The sequence below is a fragment of the Stegodyphus dumicola genome, chromosome 8 (genome assembly GCF_044657685.1).
Source record: "Stegodyphus dumicola isolate Sdum_Otavi_A_Nest chromosome 8, ASM4465768v1".
Classification (NCBI taxonomy): Eukaryota; Metazoa; Arthropoda; class Arachnida; order Araneae; family Eresidae; genus Stegodyphus; species Stegodyphus dumicola.
In genome coordinates, this window is record NC_140775.1 from 186,857,346 (window position 1) to 186,880,587 (window position 23,242).

General features: G+C 30.1%; 1 protein-coding gene across 1 annotated transcript in view; it reads right to left on the reverse strand.

Moving 5' to 3' along the window:
• The window catches only part of LOC118183044 (tetratricopeptide repeat protein 17), a 63,770-nt gene that overhangs the window by 8,230 nt on the left and 32,298 nt on the right, over positions 1-23,242 (reverse strand). Inside the window, exons 5-6 of the mRNA XM_035352453.2 lie at positions 22,244-22,353; positions 12,856-13,003 (exon numbers count right to left, since the gene is read on the reverse strand). Of these exons, the coding sequence (XP_035208344.1) occupies positions 12,856-13,003; positions 22,244-22,353 (258 nt within the window). The remainder of the gene's footprint in view (positions 1-12,855; positions 13,004-22,243; positions 22,354-23,242) is intronic.

Consider the following 23,242-nt stretch of genomic DNA (forward strand, 5'->3'; position numbering starts at 1 on the left):
CGGAAGCGAATTATAATGACGAGGAACTTGTTTTAAATCATATCCGAGATGAAATACTACATTTGGTAAGGAATTATAAGCCAAATAAAATAAAAACATCTGCGCTGAAGATAAGGATAGTGCTGACAAATCAACTTCCAATTCATTACGCGCCCGCCTCCGAGCAGCGTGAAATTGATAAACAGATTTCGGATTTCAAAACACACTTTCGCTTTAGATCCTTTACATATTAACAAATATATATTGGAAATTCTATTTGATATAATCGAAAGTTTAAGCTTACTTTTATAAAATTGCTCTTACAGTCTGCAAAAAATAATAAGCCGGATGCAATTCGAAAATTAAGGAACAACGCAATCATCAACATTAACTGAAATAGATAATTAGATAATTTTAGCTTATACGTCCATTATACATAAAATGCGCACGCGAAAACGTATTCTGCACTTGTGCACACTCATATGCGCAGTCGTAAAAGGTCTTACGTGCACGCGTGAACGCCTCTGCGCATGTGTCAACGCGGCGCATGCGCGGTAAGTTTTTAGTTTTTATGTCCGGATTATAGATCATTCCGAATTATGGGTGTCCGAATTAACGACTTTTGACTGTACATATAAAAATGGAAGAATTATCAATTATTTCATTATCTTAACTACATGAAATGTCAAAAGATTAATATATTTACAATTATATCTCTTTAATTGCATATTCATTTTTATTACACGTTTTACAGCATATTAATTTCTATTCTTAATATCAATGTATATTATGAAATATTATGTTTTGGTATAATACTTTGTAATGTTACAATACAGGTGTAATTTACACAGGTGCTTCAAAAAGCTGCATAACTAAATATTTCTTACATGATTAATCATAAACTCATTGTTACAGTTCAATAACAGAACTTTATTTAATAATAGAAAGGCTTCCAAAAGATTACAATTTAGTCATGTGACACCTTAGTCCAGGGATGGGCAATAAGTTGATCGCGATCGACCGGTGAACCGCCATGACATTTTGGGGTAACTGCCTTTACAAAGACCTAAGATGCACATACTAAAAGAAACGTATTTACGGAACATTTATGGAACACCGATGCCAGTTAGACTGGAGAATCAGCTTTTCACAATTGATGCGACTGTGTTTACTTAAGCAAATGGTTTGATGACTATATAAACAACACACGTCCCTTCACTGGAAGCGCACAATGACGCTTAAATACTTGCGTCGGTTACAGTTTCATCGGTTCACATGTTTGCTGCTCACTCCATTGAATACATCCATGAACTAATGTCAAAAACAAGTAATTAAGAAAAGAGAAACATGCATTTTTAATACAGAATGGGAAGAACAGTTTTTCTTTACAATGGTGAATACAAAATGTGTGTGCTATATATGTGCCATTAAAGTGTGGCACTTCCAAAAAAAGGAAACGTTGAAAGGCATTTCAAAAGCATGCAGGAAAGTTTTGAAACAGATTTGCATTAAAAAGCGAATTGCATAAACAAAAGTATCTTTTCGTGTGATTCATGTGTTAGCAAAGCATGATAAACATTTCACAGATGGAGAAATGATAAACAAAAAGCGATTCTTTATTTGATTCATTCAATAACAAAAACAAAACTATTTCCGCAATTAAAGACGTACAACTTTCGCGTAGAACGTCACGTGCCATATAGAAATTACGAATTCTGATCTGGCTGATCAGTTGACCAAAGATATTACAAACTATATTTGCTTTTGCTTGCAGTTTGACGAATCTATGGACATGGGTAATATTTTTCAACTTTGTATTTTTATAAGAACAGTTTTTAAGAATATGAGCGTAAAAGAAGAATTATTAACAATATTACCTCTAATGAAGAAAACACAAGGTGAAGATGTTAACTGCACCTTCAAAAATTACATAGAGGAGAAAAAAAATATATTTTATAAAGTTGTATGACAACTGGTGGGGCCTCATCAATGACTGGCACAGTCAATGGATTTTTGGTTATGTGTATCACAGATAATGACATACTGCATTTCTTTTCTTACCATTGCATTATTCACCAACATGTCCTCTATTGTAAAGTTTTAAATATGCGTCATGTTATGAGAATTTGTATGAAAATTGTGAACTCAGTTTGAGGAAGAAGTCTTCACAGTAGAACATTATGAGCCCAACCAGAAGAAAACGAATCTGATTATGGGAAATTGTTATATCATGCAGATGTCCATTGGTTAAGTTAGAGTATATTTTTAAAAAGATTCAGGGACCTACCACAACACATAAAAGACTTTTTGGAATCAAATGATAAAGCATACGCCGAGTATAGTGATGATGTTTGGTTGATGGATTTAGCTTTTGTTGTTGACATAACTTACAACTGCAAGGAAAAAAATCAAATAATAGTAAAATTTATTGGATTTGTTAATACTTTCAAAAACAGGTTAAAGCTAATATCTTCCTAGTTGACGAAGAATAAACTAAAAAAAAAATTAATATTTCTGATGAGTTGTTTAAAAAAATGGAGGTACATTAAACAAAGAGAAATATTATGATGAAATAATAAAACTTCACTCCAAATTTGAGAGACGTTTTCAAGAATTTAGGAGACTAGAACCAATTGTTACATTCATGTGTTACCCATTTGGCAATATTCATGTGGAAGAAACAACTGAATATATTCTGTTTATCTCTTGAGGAAAATTCAGTTTTTCTTTTTCAAAGTGGCATAATTTTAAAAGCATGTAGTTCAGAACCTAAGAAAAACTTTTCGAATCTAATGGACGAAGACAAGTAGCCTAATTAAAAAAAAAAAAAAAAAAAAAAGTTGCATTTCATTTAACATCGTTCTTTGGCTCTACCTACCAGTGTGAATCTGCATTTTTACCAATAAATATAATTAAGACAACATATTGTTCCCATCTCACAGACGACCACTTACAATCCAGCACAAGATTAGTAGTTAGTAATTATATACCGCGATATTCAACATTGGCGGACTGTACGCAGACTAAGAACTTCTGTTAACTATAACTACAAGAACTAACTTTAGATGAAAATGATTTAATTTTTAATGTATTTTGAATTCTTTGATAAGAAATAAATCATTTGAAATTATAAAATTTTTGGCTATTATTATTATGTTAATATCTTGCGTTTCGCTTTAAATGTGGTTTTAAAACAGTGAGTATTTTTTAAGTAGGGTTAGGTAGGTGAATTCATATTCCGTATTTATTATCAAGTTATAATAAATACTGTAGACCTTTTTTTTAGCTCGCCACGATTACGTCGCTGCATGGATTGCAACACCTTGAAAAAATTTAGAAGTAGCCCATACCCTGTAAAAATTTGCCCACCCTGCTTTAGTCCAAATGTAAGAAGCTGAAAATTTTTATATGTGTCCCCTGAAACGAAATTTACTCATTTTATCAGATATAGATATGTTAGGTTACTTGAATATGGCAAAGCCATGAGGGCTATCTGCCTAGGAAGAGGGATGTCCTAGCGGTAGACTTTGAGAAAAAAGTATTCACATTATGCATGGAAAAAAACAATAAAACGCATTACAATACACAGAAAGACAAATGAACTTCATTTCAGAGGCTGCATGAAAACGGAATTATGTTAAACACATAAACAAAAACAAAAAATTGCAAATAACATTTCTACATAATGGGAACTTAAAACTCCAGCTTCCATATAAATTTTCTCTACTAATAAAAAATTGAAGCCCATGTTTCTATATGATTATTTTCTAACATACAAAGCATCTTTTAAAATTTCCATCAGGAAAACGTACAGCTGTATTCACCACTATTTGTATACAGTCTACAAAATTTTATTAATGATACCTCAGGTATTGCACAATGATGGATAACAGTATTAAAGTTCTTGCTGTTCAGCTAATATGACTATGAAGCTTATGTTCTTCACTGACTCTTTCTATGAGATGAGTATGAAAATATAAATTTCTGCCATTTTTACAGAAAGATTATACATGATCAATAAATAAAGATTAATAATTACTGGCAGAAAATGGAATATTACAAATTCTAAAAGAAATTATTTATCTTTCATGTAGTTATTTGTCTTTTTTTTTCCCCTTCTTCCCCATTTACATGTGGAGATTAACTATCTTAGTGCTTCAGAAGTTCTATATCAGAAGGAAGGGTACTGATTCTTCAGGATATCAACACTTCACTTTTCCTGGTGCACTTTTGTTTTGTGAAATATAAAACTGACAACTACCTCGAAGCTGATAAATTCTACTATACACTAATACCCCGGTTTACATTGTCACATTTTACACCGATTCGCTATAACACTCTTCTAAAAATCAATTTAGGAAAATTCAAAATGGTGGTACTATTATATATGCCCTCAGATGTATGGCGTTGCCAAATGTGGCAATATGTGTTTTGTGCTGGTTTTTGGCACAATTGTGTGTTCTGCATTGGTTTTTTGCACGATGTTATTTGTATGGCAACCCTTGTGATGTTGAAACTTTATTTAAACTGGAGTGGTTGGTTGGTTTGGTGGGCACTTTGAAATGACTTATGTTGCAATGAAAGACGTGGTAGCAAAATTTCAGTCACATATTTTGGATTGTGTGCAAAGCAAATTTAGTATTAAAAGGTACGATGTTGGAGTTGTTAACAAGCCTTTCGTTCATGGATCATGGACGTGTTTATGCAGATTTTATTCACGAATGTATGCTGAACTTTGTATGCTTTGTGTTTCAAAAGATAGGGAGAAAGGATAAAGTGGCAGAAATTGACGAGTTTTGCTGATGGTTGAAATTGATATTTCTGCTAGTTGAAGAAACATTCACAATGGTAAGTGCATTTCATTTTATTGTTGTTCTTATTTTGTAGAATGTCATGTTCATTGTTTTTTGCTATGAATTTCTGTCGTTATTGTTGTTTTTTGAATTGTTTGTAATTGTAGTAATGTTAGTTTATTTTGTTGATTTATGCACAATGCCTAGATTGTGCAATTCACAAACAGAATACTGTGCACATGGTATTGTTTGAAATTTATTGTTGTTATGTAAGTTTATTTTAGCAAAGTAATTCCTAGATTCATATGCTGCATAGATTGTGCAATTTTCTAATGCATACTTGCCAACCTCTGACACTCAAAAATCAGGAGATTTTTCACAAAATGATAAAAATATAGTTTTTAATAATGAATTAACTTTAAATAGTTATTAATTCTTAAATGCAAGCAACACAAAATGCCTTACACATAAAAAGCATTTTTATTACTTGCATCGTTTAAGAAAACAAAACCCAAAAAAAAAAAAAAAAAAAAGACACTTTAATTAGTTTTTGTACAAATCTTATGAACAGTGGCAGATTTTGCTTTAGTATTCAGAATGTTACGAACAGTGGCAGATTCGTGCTTAGCTAAACTTACAGTGATCGGAAAATGTTTCATCTTTTAAGCAATTTTTTTATTTTGTGAGAAATCTGTATCAGCTTTACGCTTATATTTTGCAGTATTATTTTGAGAACTGCCAGTTGAATTGCTGAATAGTGCAGAAAATACTTTATTTTTCTCAAACCTATTTTAACAATGTAAGTAGTAACTAGACCTCCATTTACTTTAGGTATTTTATAACTTTCAGTAGAGCCTTTTATCTTAACTCTCGAAGCATTTAATTCTTCTTTAAAAAATGCAAAAAGGTTCCATTGATTGAGGATTCTAGATAAGCATTTCTTTAAAGACAGCCAGCGTGTACACACATATTTCAAAATTTTTCTCATTTCTGTATTATGCAGCTGTTGGAACTGTTTCAATTTTTCCTTCCTTTTAGAACTCCTTTCAAGATAATAATAAATATCAACAATGTGTTCATCCACATTTATTGGTAAAGAAGCTGCCCCTTTTTCAGTTGCTAAATTTAAGAGGTGACAGGTGCACCTCATAATCTGCAAATCTGAATTTTACTTTCTTAAGATGCCTGCAACACCAGTCTTCAAGCCTACCATTACTGGTGCGGTATCGGCACCAAGTGCTAAGCAATTATCTAGAGGGACTGCATTTTCTTTTAAAGTTTTAATAATTAGCTGTGCTATATTAAAGCCTGTCGAATGTCCTTCTAAAGTGGGGACAGAAAGTAAACTGCTCTCAATTTCTGAAGACTCTGGATTAAAAAAAGAAACAACAATTTGATAGTTTTGAATCGGTATTATTGCTTCCATCCGTAGAGAGGCAGAACGGAGGTGTTTTAATGCAATCAATAACTGAAGATTTATTTTTCAAACCCATTTCTTTAACAATTGCATTTGTTTTGGTCCTTGCAATTGAGTATTTCTTAGTGATTTCACTATTGGGAAATATTTTTCTAAATAAAGCTGCAGCGTGATCCTATGCATTCAGTGTCAAGTTGTGCTCCAGTAAAAAGGCAGAGAACAGACATTCTGTATTAATAACTTTTTAGTCCTTTGTTTCAGAAGAATTTTTTTTCCCTTCCCCCCCCCAAAACAACTCACGTTGTCCTTGTGTTTTTGTGTACACACATGATTGAGAACATCCGCCCTTCCACCGTGCGAAATCGAAAAATCGCAACGACAGACGGTACACATCGCAAATTTATTACATTTCCTTGAGGCAATAATGGAAGGAAAATCAACTGTGTACTATTTTTGAAATGTACAGGAGTATTTCACCTTTCTCGCAGACATAGCAAAAGATGATAATTTTTAAAACTATTTCCCGAAGGCACGTGTACTCACACAACTCAGAACAAGATGAACGAAATAACTAAAGAACATCCAAATAACAGCCTTAAGCTTGTTTTGTGCTCATTGGCTAATATATGCCAGATGACATGCAGTGGAGCTCGATGCTCATTGGAGAATGACGTTTCTGGATACGTATGTTCTCACTTACAAAGCAGAAATTCTCATCTGATTCGCAAGGTTTTGTTTTAGATATAATCTAGAGAAAATTCAATTGCTTTCAGACGTCCAAAATCACTTTTTTTTTTTTTTTTTTTTTTTTTTTTTTTGTTCATATAATGAAGTATTACGCCAAGTTCAATAAAAATCGTGAGAAATTTTAAGAATAAGAAAAAGTCGGGAGAAATATATTGTAAATCGGGTTGGCGGGAGAGCGATCAAAAATCGGGAGTCTCCTAAATCGGGAGAGTTGGCAACTCTGCCAATGTTTTTTAAGTTAAAACAGATTACTGTGTACATGGATTCTTGTCAAATATTTTTGGTTAGAAACTTTACGTTTTTGCTACCTAAATTTTTTGTTTTTGTTTCGGAATTTTGGCGTGAATTGTGTGTTAAAAATGCGGTTTTTGCAAACATTTTAGTCATAATGTTCGAAATGTAGACAAAAAATTTAGATAGTAATATGGCGCCGTGGAGTTTCTCGCCAAGTCGCCAACTGAGGGCATGTACAAGAAAAGTTCCTTCAAAATTTTATATTTTTGTATCAGAAAGAATTTGATTCAATGAGAATAACAATAAAAAAACATCATTAGCAGAATTGAATTGCACATTAATTGGCTGTAAGTGTTATATAAGCAATGAGTAAATGAAAGGCATTGTAAGGGAAAGGCAGAGTTAAAGAAAAGGGCTAGTTCATTTCTTGGAGTGACTCCCTTGCCTATGCAATCCCTTTGGGGGGAGTTAAAAGGAAGTAGTCGGACATCACCATACTGCATCAGTGAATGTTTAAAATTCTAATTCCATTCTGCTATGAAATGGTACTCTAAATGATGTGGACAACCCAAATTAATTTTAATAATATATATTTGTTTTTTAGTAATATAAAAATTTAGAAACTTTTGTACCGATAGTTTTAGATAATTTTCCTTTTAAATACTATGATATTAAGTATCGTTTACATATTATATCATCTTGCACTGTAGCAAAAGCCTTAACACTTATGGTGATAAGAAAAGAAAGGATATTGCATTTCATATTTTCCCACAGAATGATTTGTTTTGAGCCCCCCCCAAAAAAAATTGGATATGTGTTTCAAAAACATGATTCTATTAATGTGAAGAATGGTACAATTAGCAGCAAATATTTTCTATGTAGTATTTATGATGATGACATGAAAAACTTCTTGCTTAGATTGCAGCAAAAGAATCTGTTCAAATCCAGTCCTATGCTAACAAAAGAAAAATAATGCAGAGTGCTTTTGAAACACTACATGAATCAAGTCCAAAAAACATTCATTTTGGGGTCGAATATGAAAAAGATGATGCCAATAATAAATCAAATATGAATATTTTAACACAGTCAATATCCCTGAATGCATTAACTGTACACATAAACAAGAATACATTGATAATTTGAAGAAAAAAATAATATTCTAATAAAATGATACTGACTGATTATATTTAGTGCGTGCACAGAAAAAAAAGAGACATCATCCAGAAAAAAAAATTGTATTAGAAATTCAAAAATTAAAATCCAAAAAGCAAAATTAAAAAAAAAAAAAAAAAAAGCTAGCTCAGTATTTTATATAATTTATTGTCACATAAAACATCAATGTAATTTTCCATAAAGGAGACCTTCCCTAACCCCTTCTGAAAAATGAAATAATTCTTTATCAATAAAATGAGTAAAGTTGTTTTCTCAAACTTAAGACAACAATCTAGCATACTGTATTTAATTTCACTTATTGTATGTATGTTTCCGTGAAAGACCGAAATTGGAGAATGTCGACTTTCACCAGAGAATATCAACATTCACCAAATACGTCGGTGAAAGACCGAATATTTCACTACATTCTTGTATATTCGGACCCTCACCGGTGTATGTCGACAATCACAGATATGCTCTAGTGAAAGTCGAAAAGAGAGGTCATCAAGTGCCATAATAGTTTAAGTTGTTGCAATAAATAAGATTTGAATCACATAATTTAGTAAGTTTTTTATGACTATTATTTTATTTTCTCATTTAGAACGTACTGTATAATTAAGTAAGTTTTTAACTTCTATTATTTTCCTTTCTCATTTTGAATGTATTGTGCATTTTAGGTTCTCATGTTCTTAAGTTCTTATTTCAAGTCTCAAGTGCATTTATTTGCGGCTGAATTACGGAGGAGGAAAAATATAATATTGTTATATGTTCAACATTCACCATTAGTACATGGTGAATGTCGACATTGACCGGTGTAAGTCAGAAATAAGAGTATTTGGAAAATATTTCGGATGTGTACCAAGAGACTATGTGAATGTTGACATTCACCGGTGAAAGTCGACATTCTTCAGATTTCGGTGTTTCACCGTAACATGTATATAGATGTGAGTACATGTAAGAAAATTATTTTCAAAATATATGTTATCATATCACATCAGAAGAGAAATATGGTAGTGTAAAATTTATAATTAGGCCAAAAACAATCTCACATTAGATTTTAAATTTTGAATAAAGTTTTCAATTTTAAGGGCAATCACACATAAGTTTCTCTTTTTTAGCAGAATGAAAAAAGAATTGCCATACATGTTCAAAACTATGCCAATCTAAAGTTGCTTTTTCACTCAACTTTAAAAAGGTGAAAAATTCGGTATTTGACTCGAAAATCCACCGATCCGAAATCCGCCAACTCCTGAAATCCGCGTTGCCTCTCAGAATATAAACATTCAGTTTATAGGTTCCGGAAACCGCAACATTGAGTACGAAATATCGAAGAAAAAAGTACTTACCAAAAAATGACGTCATAATTACCGAATAATAAGGAGTCAAAACAGGAATACCAAATTATTAATATAAAAAAAATTTTTAAAAATAAGATAAATTAAATAAGATAAGTTTCTTTTCCTCTAATCTGCATCGAGGTAAGAAAGCAGATGATTCACTCAACTCTTTGTTCAAGTTCACGATTCCTGTTGTATTTTCTGAGCTTTGTTATTTCATTTCATGAGACTGTTTAGTGCTGCCTTTTTTTTATCCGGATATTTTGTGGATAAATTAAGAATATTTTTAATTTCAGCCCTTTTTAATACAATGACAGATAAGAAATGCACTCGTGATTTTACTCCTTGCAACGTTGAAAAACGTAAACACGTATTGATTGTAACGCAAAAAGTGTAAATTCTGCAAAAGATGGAAGCAGATGCTACTCCTCGATTTATAGCAGAATGGTATGGAATTGCGACACGATTGTGTATAATATACAGAAAAATTAAGAAAAGCTGTTGAAATTTTACAGCAACAGTGATTCTAACACCGGAATCCAAAACCGGAAATCTTTGCATGAGGCGAAATCGGCAAACCTTGTATCATATGCTGTATACATATGATACAATGAATAATATAATCAATATACGTAATAATAATTTAATGCATATAATAAATTATTGTGATAATGTATATAATAATTTAATTAAATGTATCTAATACGCCTTATTCATTTTGTACTTTTAGTCCGAATATTATGCTTTATCTTTTTTGTCCTGAAATCCGCAAAATCCTAAAATCCGCACAACCTCTGGTCCCAAGCTTTGCTGATTTCTAGAATTCTACTGTAGTAACGGAATTCTCTTAGTTAGTTTGTAGATGAAAAAAAAAACTATAATTAAACTAAGAAAGGGGAAAAACTGCAACTTTCAGGAAAATGAAACTTTATGTTAAAAGAGTAGCATTAAAGAGTAGTATCTATATCAGAATAAATAAATAAATTGTAAATAATAAATATATTAAACCCGAATGTATATTAGAAATGTATATTAAATCAGAATTTTTTAAAACATTTAATGTGAAATGCATACAGAAGTAGCATCGTCTCTTCCAAATTATAGACATTTTTCATGCATAGGCTGGTTCTTCAAATTTTAAATGCTGATTTCATTACTATGAACTGCATCTTTGCAGTCAATGTCACATGATTACATAATCACTCCTCATTTCCTGTTTCAGGAGGAAAAGCTGTATTAACTATCCCTTCTCTTTTCAGCCTTTGATAAAGCCATGATCTATGCTGATAATGACATGGTGTGGATGCATGATAATTTCCATCACAGTCTCTCCCTCTCCACTCATTATATTATGTGATATTGCTTTTCTTACACTTTAACATGCGTCTTTTTCGTACATAATTAGTTATTTTGGTGATTTATAGACTTTTTTTATGTCTTCATAGTTTCGCAATATTCATTACACTAACTGAGATGGATTCTTCTAAAAACAGAAAAGCTGCTTCATTGAAAGTAAAACTATAAGTGAAACATCGATTTACAGATGGGCAATGAGAAGTTGACATCGCAAGTTCCTTAAAGTTATCCCCTTCAACTATCTAAAAAATTTTGCAATACAGAAAAAAAAAATTAAATATTTTGCTATAACATTATCAAGTATGTTAAAAAAGAAGTGATGAAATAAAGAAACTCAGCTTTTGAACAGATGGAAAAACAGCTCAGCATTTGAATCGATCACGAAACACAACATAAGATTCTCTTAGGTCAAGCCATAATTATGGCAAAAGGAAAAAGCATTTTTAATTTTATATGAAAAGAAATGGGTAATACAATCAACTCTTGTGTGCCTAATTGAGGATTGTTTGATCAATTAAAAAAAAAAACGAGCAACATCACAGTTTGGGGATTACTGGCAAGGCAGCTAATACTGACAAAGCTGTGAAAAAATTTCCACAATTTTTTTTTTAATTATTACCAATGGAAATATTTCATCACAAGATGTGTTCAATGTAGATGACACTGGTTTACTTTGGAAAAGGACACTATCATATACATGCACTTCAAGAGACAAAAAACATGCTCTTGAATCACAAAAGTCCTCATTGCATTTGTATTTTTTCTTATTTAAAACATATTTCACATAACACTATAAAAAATTAATCACCCCATTTTACATTTGATTCACTTAATGATCTTTTCTTTTAACACATTAAGAAAGTAAGGTGGGGTATAAGTTTTTTTTTTTTTTTTTTTTTAATTTCTTTCTGTACATAAAGATTACAAATTGAGTCTACTGACATGCCATTTCTTGAAATAGATATAATGTTTATTAAAATTATATAATAAATAAGTAATTAGCTAAGAAATCATTAACAAACTTTTAAGTGTTTTAATTCCTGCCTGTTATTTCCAATTTCTGCTAGTTTCAGTTGATTACAACCTGTTTCTACAAAAACCAGCAAAAAATGCCATTTTCTACCAGTAGAAAACCAGCTCTGATTCCAAATATTTTATTGTTCAGTACTTAATAAATTTACAGAAAAATAATAAATCATAAAGTTATAGCAAAATTCCTGGAATTCTGATTTTTCAGAACTTTTCATTTTGAACATATGAAAATATTCATTTCTCTTTATATTTTGTCACATATAAGAATGCGTGTTTTACATTTAACAAGAAAAAATTTCAATTTATGACTGATTTCATAGAATTAGTAACATTATCAAATATAGGTTACTCCAATATATAGTAAAATATATTAATAAAATAAAATAAATTTTATAATTATATTCAAATTTTAATTAACTTTTGAGTTACAAGCTAAATTTCTATCAGAATCTCTACCATTCTGTTATTTCTCCTTTTATCTTTCCTTCAATCCTTTTGGTGCAAAAATATATTATAACTAAACTTTCTCGGATGTAAACAAAACTCTTTTAAAAACACATTCTTTAAAGAAATGCTTGTGTAATTAAATAATTATACACCTAATTCATGTTATGAGAACTAGGAAATTTCACATTTCACCAGGAATTTGTACTAATAAATTTAATTCTCATTCAAGTAGGAATTATAATATCAAAAATTTAAATGTTTCAAAGTAAATTGAAAATGTAAATTTAAAAAAATTTCAAACTTCATTAAAAACTTACAAAATAACAGTTACCTTCCAGAAAAAACAATACATTACACTTACTGCATATATATTCCCAAGGGTAAAATGGGATACGGCAATATCAGGAGCTATATCAACAGCAGCATGAACAACAATAGCAGCCTCCTCCGAAAGATGAGTATGATGCAAGATATTACCAAGGCTCAGCAATGCAACATATTTATATTCTCTGGGGGAAAAAAAATTTTTTTGCTTATGAATTATCACTTATGCAAATATTATGATAACATTTTAAAAATTTACTCTAAGGGTTCAAAAGTTAAAAATAAAGAAAGCTAAATAACATATATAATCAGGATGAATGTAATAAAATTTTAAATCCTCACACTAAGAAAGAATTCAAAAACGTTTTCAATCAAAGAATTTATAGGACAAACACATTGTTTAGATTTATTTTAATAAAATAAGTATTTAATAACTTAATTCTATATGTAAATAGCTCTTTTGATAGGAGATTCAACAAGAAACCTCCTAAAAGAAACAGATGCTCTTATGAGTATGTACATTAAATTATCTGTAACCATTACCCAGTTCTGTAAATTTCTAATTAATCATGAAATTTGTATATTTTAATTTTGCCTTACTATGTTATGGCAGGGTGTATCTATCATAGCCCCATTATTTCTATTTCAAGTATAATGTGCCTCAACAATATGTAACAAGGCTGAAAGGATCTCCCCCCCCCCATTTCAAGGATTTCATTTTAACTGGGGATCTGACCCTTTCCGCTTAGAATCTCCTCTAAGCAGAAATGGCTTCTTCTAAACAAATGATCTAGAGCTACTAACTAATTCTGGTAAATTTCAACTTTGGTATAATTCAAACTTAACTTACTGAGTGATGCTATGGGTATCCTCTCTCACGAAATAACTATAATCTCTTCATTAAATATGGTAAAAATCGTGGCAAAGCATATTATAGCTCTCTACCTTGAGAAGAATCCCTTAATGGAAGAACTTGCAAAGGAAAATTAGTTCTATTCTACATGTCACAAAGGAAAAGTCATGAGAACAAATGCAAAAAATTGAAGTTTAAAAAAATTTGGAATGCGAAGTCTCGCAGACAAAATCTGCATAAGAAGACTGATGAGAAAAATCGTTATAACTGCCGTACATATGCTCATATAACACTACATAACCAATTCAAACTCCATATAAAATTAACAGTTATCCAGTACTTTATTCATTCAACCACTACCAGATCATCTTCCCTTTATTAATGCATATTTCATCTACTAATATAGGCAGGATCACTTAGTTATTTTTTCCCTCCTCCTGAACTCAAGTCCCAGCATTAGCAACAAGCCACAGGCGAGGACATCCTTCCAATCACTGGTCAAAGAACTTCATCATTGGTGAGATTTATTTCATGTTTCTGTCCTATTTTTGATAAAGGAACATCTTAGAATGATGAAATCTAAGGGCCTTTAAATATTTATATTCTTCAAAGATGCTATAGATATAAATATTCTTGTTTTCTCTGATTCACTGATCACCACATTGATAACTGAATGGACAGATAATCAAGTTCATATTTAATCAATGACAATCATCAAATCAAATCATCTTTATTATCATCAAAATACGCAAAACGTATGTTGATATTTTCACACTTTTTGATGATAATAAACAGAATTAAACAAATATTTTATCTGCTGTGAACTTGACTGATCTAGCAATTTAATTCCCATTTAAAATTCAAATAAATAAGATACATAAATAAGATTTCATCACCATTACTTATCATAAACCATCTCTACTCACATGGCAAATCAAAAAAACTTAAACAAAAAATCTAATGCAGACACCATGACTTCATTGTATGGAATATTAAATTATGCATTTTTTGCTGCATTTCATTTAAATTTAATTCTTCATTCAATTAATTCAGTTCTCACTGAATATAAAAATATTGAAAAATATAGAAAAAATGAAACACCAAATACAGTTAAAACAATCAAAATTAGAGTTTTATGCAAAAACAACAATTTGGTCAGAAGGCAACAAGGCAGATTTTTTGTTGCCCAAAACTGAAAGTTTACTTTTGGTCTGAGTCGGCCAAAAAAACCATTGAACATGCAGAAACCGACTTAATTCACTATTCTGCTAAGTTTCAAATGTAAACAAATTGGCTAATATGGTACACAAAAATTAGGCTTAACTGCACTTAAACAACTTTTAAATTGTTGATAATTCTATAACTACTGCATGCAGATTAACTAAAAGAAGACACCTTAACCAGAAGATAGGAATGACATAATTCAATTAAAGCAAAAAATGCAGTAGTTCTAAAAATAGTTGTAACAAAATTAAAAAATATATAATTCATCTTTATGGATTTTTCTACTCATATCTACAAAACAGTTATTAAAAACTTTTTGAGTCTACTATTTTTAAAAAATAATTTATTTTAAAATTTCATTAAAGTTTTACACAATAATATTTGTTATTACCATTTTTGTTTTAAAGAGTCAGAATTTACTTAAATTTAATTTTAATAAGTAATCTTCTTGTCATATTAACATTTTTATAGAAGTATTTAAAAGTTTTTCTTTTGGTTTCAAAATTCCATCTTTTGTTCCAATTTTCAGCCTTTTGAGTGATTACTTTCTCGAAGCAAAAATGGCAAACCATGTCACTGATGTAACGATCTTCAATTGTGTTCTGATGTTTCGATTGTGTTCTGATGAAAGTGCTCGAAGTTTTTAATTGCTTCTTGTGAGTTTTAATTGTTTTCACTAAAATTTGATCATTTCACTTACGTTTTAAATTCTTTGGATTATATGCTTATACACTATTTGTTTAAAGGTAAAATTTTGATTTGAATTTTTCACTGAAGTATTTTATTATTTCACTTATGTTTTCTAGAGTTTACTTTTAACCCTGGCTTTTGGGAAGAGGCCAGGGTTTGGGTGAACTATTATAATTAAAATACACTGAAATGATTCATCGGCTAATTCTGGATACAGAAAAGGAAGGATTTTTGTGGAAAAGAGATTTCAATCGATTTTAATGTTCCTCCTGCAGTGGCAATGAAGTTGACTGAATTCCTCTTCTACTATGTTCGTTTTTCTTTAAATTTCTTTAATTCTTTTGAATTGGGGTATTGCTTGTTTTAAAAGTTTTGGTTTTTAACATTTTTTTAATTCTTTTTTGCATTTATAGGAATATTTGAAATTTATTAATTATGAATTTCAATTTTTGGTCTCTGTGGAAAAATTAGTTCTAAATTTCTTACTTATAACTTTTCAGCAGCTTAATGTACAAAAATACTAGGAAATGTTCATACTTCGTTTTTAAAAAATTTTTTTGTAATTATAATATATATATGTATGTTTGGTGTGGCCGATTGCAACCCAAAAAGGGAGATGCACAACTACACATTATAGCAATCCTATATACAAAATTTCAGCATTCTGAGACTACTTATTTTTGAGTTATGTGAGATATATGTATGTACAGATATCACAAAAGAAATATCTTCTGAATCCATTTTAAATCAATTTTACAATGTGTCTGGGGGGGAAGTCCTTTATTCTGTCCTTACATACAAATGGCATGCAAAAACATCATCAAATTGCATTCGATAGCGGTCAAAATAGATAATTTTGTTGAAATATGATACCCGGAATTTTTCGTGATTACAATACTTCCTTTACTTCATACAAGGAAGTAAAAAATGCCCCCCCCCCGTTTATACATTCTTAAGGCTTGTTCTTCACAGTCTTGCAGATCAACTTAATTGCTTGAAATCCATAGTCCATGCAGGCTTTCCTCCCAAAGACATCAAAATCTCTTCTTGCCACCATAAAACACATTTTTCTATTAAAAATAACCACACATGTCCTGTTGTCATCCTTTTATTTACTTCTGTTAATTATAAAAATGCTCAAATGTTTTCACAAGTTCAATTCTTAAGTTATTTTCTCTCTCAATAAAATTTACCATTTATTTTTTTAAGATCCCATACCAGATTTTAATTATTAAGAAATTTATAATATTTCTTGGCAAGTAATGGCTTTAACATATATTGTCCTATATGTTAAAAGGGCATTATAATTCCACATTAAAAAACATAAATATAGAATTAGAAAAAGAAATAAACCTTCAGCAGCTAATTATAGTTAATGCCTTAACCATAGTTCTGACTTTAGCTTCTTTAAAATTAGCCATAAAATTCTTTGAGCTAGATTTCCTTGAAGCTCTTCCATGATCACAGAATTCTATCTACTTCAATCAATCAATCATACAACAGAAATTATGAATCATACAACAGAAATTCAAATTCAGTTTTACCAAAGCTTTCAAAATTCTAATGTCTCAGCTTTGACTTTTCCTTCTGATTCCTAATTTTCTAAATATACAGCGAGTGTTGCGTTAATGTCATCTTTGACCTCACTTTTTCATTTGCTCTTTCTTATTCATTTGACTCTTTGCTTCATTTACACTGCTGCAGTGAAGAGCCAAATAGATAAGAGTGTTGAATATTTTTGCAGCCACAGATAAGAAGATCCCCTTAAGCCAGTCACTATCAATAAAGATAATTTTCACAAAACACTTATACAATTTTACAGCTTTGGTAAAACTAAATTTATATTTCACCCTAAATTTATATTTTGCACTGGCATGTATCTGTTTCATATACACTTTGTGTATTAATATCTCAATTTTCCTCAATGAAACTTCACTCTCATAACAGACCTAAATTAATATATTTTGGGGGGTGGGGGGAGGTTAGTGAAAAAAAGAAATACAAAAAAAATTAGCTTTATTGAAGATATATGAAAAGCAGACTATGTACTCTCTGAGATTCAAATTCTAGATCTCCTATGGCTAAATGGATGTGCTTCAACTTAAACTATGAAGGCATGCAGTGGGGATGGTAAAAATTTCTTACACTTTTCCCTACTCCATGGGTGACTAGAAGGAGCAGACCAAATAGCCAAATTATTGTCCACTATATTTTTACTACACTATATTTTAACTTTAATATTGTCCACTATATTTTTACTTTTGTCTTTTAAATACTTTAAGGGGTAAACAGCAAATAAATCAGCTATGTCCTCATGGAGATTTGAACTCTCAACTTCCTGATTACTAGCCAGATGTACTGTGCTATGATTTACACAGTGAAAGCACATAATGAAAAGGGAGAAAATCCTTTTTAATTGTGTTATAGCATGCCGGTTTAGTGAAGTTCTTACAAAAAACAGCTTCAAGCCTTTTCCATTAGCCACAGTACAGTCAATTTCGTTTTTCAAAATTAAGCCAGGAAGGTACTGAGCCTGTAGACATTGTTATTTGATAAAAAAAACAAAAATGATGATGAAATAACAGATTATCTTCACCCTCTTTCTCCCACACCCTTCACCATATATCTCTCATTACTGAATCTTTGACAGCTCAATGTTATGATCAACCCACCAGCAAGTGAATGATTAAGACTGCTGGTTCGACCTAGATTTGAGCTCATGCAAACTAGGTGAAGGCATGAACCTTATAAGAAATAGATTAACCGAAATAGATTTTCTCCCTCGTCTAATGCATTTCCAGCTGTCCCCTTTACTCCATCCTGAGGAGTAGGAACGACTTGCAGAAACTTAAACAGCAGTTGGCTATTGCAGCATGTATAATTGTCATGAAAAAGATGATGATAGCACCTCATTTCACAAATAAGAATTCTTACACATTTTCATTTTAGAAACTGAGATTATTTTTTAAAAATTTAGCATGTTTATCATGCATAATCAATGTTCCAAATAATTATACAGCTGTTGCATACTTTCAGGACTTGATATTTTTTTAGCTTTTTCCATGCTGTCAGGAAATGTGTAACTACTTGTTTTAAAAAATAATATTTTAAATCTGAACTAATAGAAAAAATCAAACAAACAATTTTGTCTTAGAATTTTTATGCTTTTTATTGATGTAAATATGTAACAAACATTAAAATGCATTAAAAATTTTTTTGGAAAGTTTTTGTTTAAAATGCTGAATAGTGCTGCTTTTTTTTTTTTTTTTTTTTTTTTTTTTAATTATAGGTGAATATTATAGCATAATATTCTGCAAAGGAGTTTTATTTCAATTGTATTTCATAATACATCACAGTAACACTTTTCATAGTGACACGGACATCACACTTTTAACACTTTAAACATTTTTATATATTTATTCTAATGTTAAAAATTGTATTTAACTGCAATAATTACTTTGCTCATATTTTATAATGATTATATTTTAAAATTCCTAGTTCTGCATATGGTTTCTCTATTTACTGTGATTTATTTTATTATCCCAAAGGGGTGGTAGCCCAGAAAGGCTATTAGTTTCGAAATGACATTTTACGTTGTTTCACTATAAATGTTCGTTTCACTTTGCAAATTGTTGCCACCAAATATTATTGCCCTGTATTATATTTAAAGAAATGTATTATCTAGAGCCATCAAATTTTGAATAACACAATATTCCACCTGAAAATTGGCACATACACAGTCTAATTTCGAATTTGTTTAAATCCACTTCATATTTTGTAAAACTTTAACGAATGTTTGACTAACAAACTTAACGAGTTCAAAGCGAAGAATGGCAACACCGTACGGAAAATAACATTTTTATCTCCAGCAAGGATAACAGATATGCTATTTTAAAATATTTTGCGATATTGCTGTTGCACTGAATTTTACATGCAAAGAACGTGATATTTTATAAATAAAGGTAATAACATTAAAAAAAAACGCTCCTTTGGGCATAGTATAAAATCAAGGTGCTTCCAGATTTTATTTTATCTTTTATTTCTTTTTTCATTACACTCAGAAAAATTAATGCTCCAAATTTTATTAATTATTAAATTAATAATCATCTTGTAATGTTAATAATTAAAGATCATATAATCAAATAAAATGATCATCTTGTAATGTTATAATTAATTTTAAAAACCACTGCCCGAAAATGCACATAGAATTTTAAAATATTATCAGAGCTAATTTAATTTTACCTTATTTGTTTCAAAGCATCATATACTATCAATCTTATTTAATTTTACTTTATTTGTACACAAAAACACAAAGTTCATAAATTTTGTGTTTTAGAGTTTTAATTTCTTACCAAAGTAAATATGCTTATACAAGAATTAGGTGTGAAAAAAAAATGTGCAAAATGCAGTAAAAAGTGCTTTAATGAGATATATTAAATCTTTATTTGCAAAAACTGTGATTTTCATAATCTCATCACTTATGAAACATATATCACATTTAACAATTAAAAACAATTATGTGATACAAATGCCATAGATTTCAGTGTTAAAGTAAACCAGATCGTCCCTACTTCTTGTGGACATGTGGTTGATGCACGCTCCACCCAGTGGGTTATTTCGTTTCTTATAAGGTCCATGGGTGAAGTTTGCTTTTGAAGATTTTCTCCGTGTATAATGGAATTACAAACCAGTTTCCTTCAGAAAGTCTTTCCCAAAGGTATCACTCCCCTTATGCAGCTAGCCCCATGTGCTTTGTCATATTCGAATAACTTAATGCAGGATCACCAAGGTCACCAAATTTAGGTTAGTTTATTTAATTATGGCAAAGCACTCGACTGCATAAGGGGAGAGATTCCTTTGTGGAGGACTTTTTAAGGGAAACTGGCTCATATGCCCATTATATTCGGGGGGACACGAAAATGGGCATGTAGCCCTCCCGTTTACCGGTATTGAAACCCCAGACCAGCTAACAGCGTTCAGCAACTTCACAGCTCAGCCACTGAAAAGCCCTCATTTTAAGGCTTTCCAGTGTGCTCACTATTTTCTTATTTTAGTTTAAACTGCATCATATATCTGCTGTCTCTATTTATACTATCTATGTGCTTATTATACTTGCTATAATCATTTCTTTTACTATTAATCTAGATTTTAAAACATATTTGGCACTATATGAGAGATCCTCAATATTTTTTTTAAAAAGATAAAAAACTTTAATCTTCACACTTTTTTTTTCTTTTAGATCTTTTGATCCTAACCTAAAACAACCCATTACATATTTTAACTCATAACATTGAAAAGGTCAGTTTTAGTGACATAAAAAAAAACATTCATTAAAAAAAGAATGTGATTGCTGAAATTTTAGTTGATTTTGAATTCTGATTTGATCATGTTAGCCAACTTTCATCCATTGATAAATTTGAAATGATCATCTTTCCTGCTTTTAACATCACACTCTTAATTTTATGGAAAGAATTGAGTATTCCACGTTCAGTACTTGTACATGCTAATCCTTGATATAATATGCTGCCACCACCTCTTGATTTGAGTTTATAAAAAAAAAAAAAAAAAAAAAAAAACCTGGAAAAATGTAAAATATTTCAGCCCTTAGGGGAATATATTTTGCCAAATTAAGCTGAGAAAATGAACTTTATAATATCAAAATTTTAATAAGGGACTTCATTTTTAAATTTCCTCTGTATCTTCATAATACATATACTTTATAATATCAAAATTTTAATAAGGGACTTCATTTTTAAATTTCCTCTGTATCTTCATAATACATATATTTTTAAACCCTCTGCTTTTAAATTTGGTTTGCATTAAACACAGATTTAAAAATTTCCCTTAATTAGAAACTTTTCATATTTAAGTTCATATTCTTATACTTTTTCATATTCAAATAAAAGCTTTTCCTTTTTTCTTCTAGTTATCATTCTTATATGAAGGATTGAAAAGTTAAAAGACAGAGAACCTTTCAGGATTCTAATTTAAAAAAAAAAAAAAAAAAAAAAAATAGAATTCATTATATATTTGTATAGTTCAGTATCTGAAAATAAAGCCAAAAATACTTTTTATACAAGGCAATATTTTAAATATGAAAAAATTATCGGTTTACACGAGTACTTTTATTTGTGCATAAAAGTTTTTGTTACAAATATTGCAAACAGTTTAATATTATTTATTATTTAGTTAATTTTCAAATAAAACAAAAAGTTGTTTTTCATTTCTCAGTAAATAACTATACTTAATGTGCTCAAAATATATGTATTAAATAAATATTTTAATTTTTATATACAACACAAAGAGAATGTAACAAAAAAGAGATAAAAAATTTTATAACAGATTTTTTTTTTTCCTCCGAAAGGCGAGCACTTGCTTTTTTCTACAATGGCTACTCCTACGGCCGGAAGAAGTGGTGGCCATTTTATTGTGGAGGCACATAATAGGCAGCCACCATTACCTCCTATAAAGAGACGGACAGTTACAACCATGCCTTCTCTGGGATTTGAACCCGGGCCCTTTGGTATCGCAGTCAACTCCCCTAATCACAATTCCATCTGGGTGGTAATTTTATAATAGTAAATTGATATAAATAATTTTTTAATATTTGCCACAATTTTAAAAATAAAACAGAAACCTAGATCAGTAATGGTCTTACCGAGGTGAATAATGCAGAGCTCTTCTAATGCATTCAATTGCATTGCTTGCATTTCCTCGAACTCTCCAATAATATGCTGCCATATTGAATAATATCCACGATGTTTTGTTCTAAAATATATATTAATTATTACACATTAACACAAAACAGTGAAATTCATATCAATGAGTAGCTGAAATTTTAATACTCATTAACGAACAGATGAATTCCATACATATATGAAGATATACACAATAAACATAAACATTTATCAACACTTGAATTACTTCAGCACAAATGATATATTCCTAATTTTAAATATGAATGAAATGGAGTTATTTTAAAATAAAAAAATATGAACATTCCTATGCTAGCACAGTGTGTGACACTCTTCGACACTTCAAAGAATTTCATTTTGATTCAATCCTAATTTTAAAACTTTTCTTTTTTTTTTTTTAAATCTTTCTCACTATTATGACAACATGTGCCATACAAGTTTCTCTACAGAAATATGTGCCAACTTTCAAAGAGAAAACGTACTTTTATCAACAATCAAAACTGAGATTGTCTCATGCTTTTCTTTCCTACCATCAACCTTTCAAAGACACTTTTGTATCAAAAGACTTCAAATACTCCTTTTTTACAAGGATAGCACAGTAATAAACATCCATGTAATATGTAAGATTTCTATTTGAGTTCAACAGTATATACTGTCAATCTCTCTTAACCAACATACCACCACTCAGGATGTTCTTGATAATCTGAAGTTAAATATCCTTTGAATTTTGAATCAGTTTGGTTTTACAAATACAATAATTGATAACAAAAGAAAAAGAAAACAAGTACTCTACTTTCTATCTAGAATACCTGTTCCACTTTCCTAAAGTTTATACTCATATAATATTTTAAATTAGTCAAAATACTTTCTATTACTTTATAAATGATCAGAATTACATTTTTTAAATTCTATTTTATGAGGGTGAAGTATTTAAGAATATTCTCATCATATAACCATTTTTA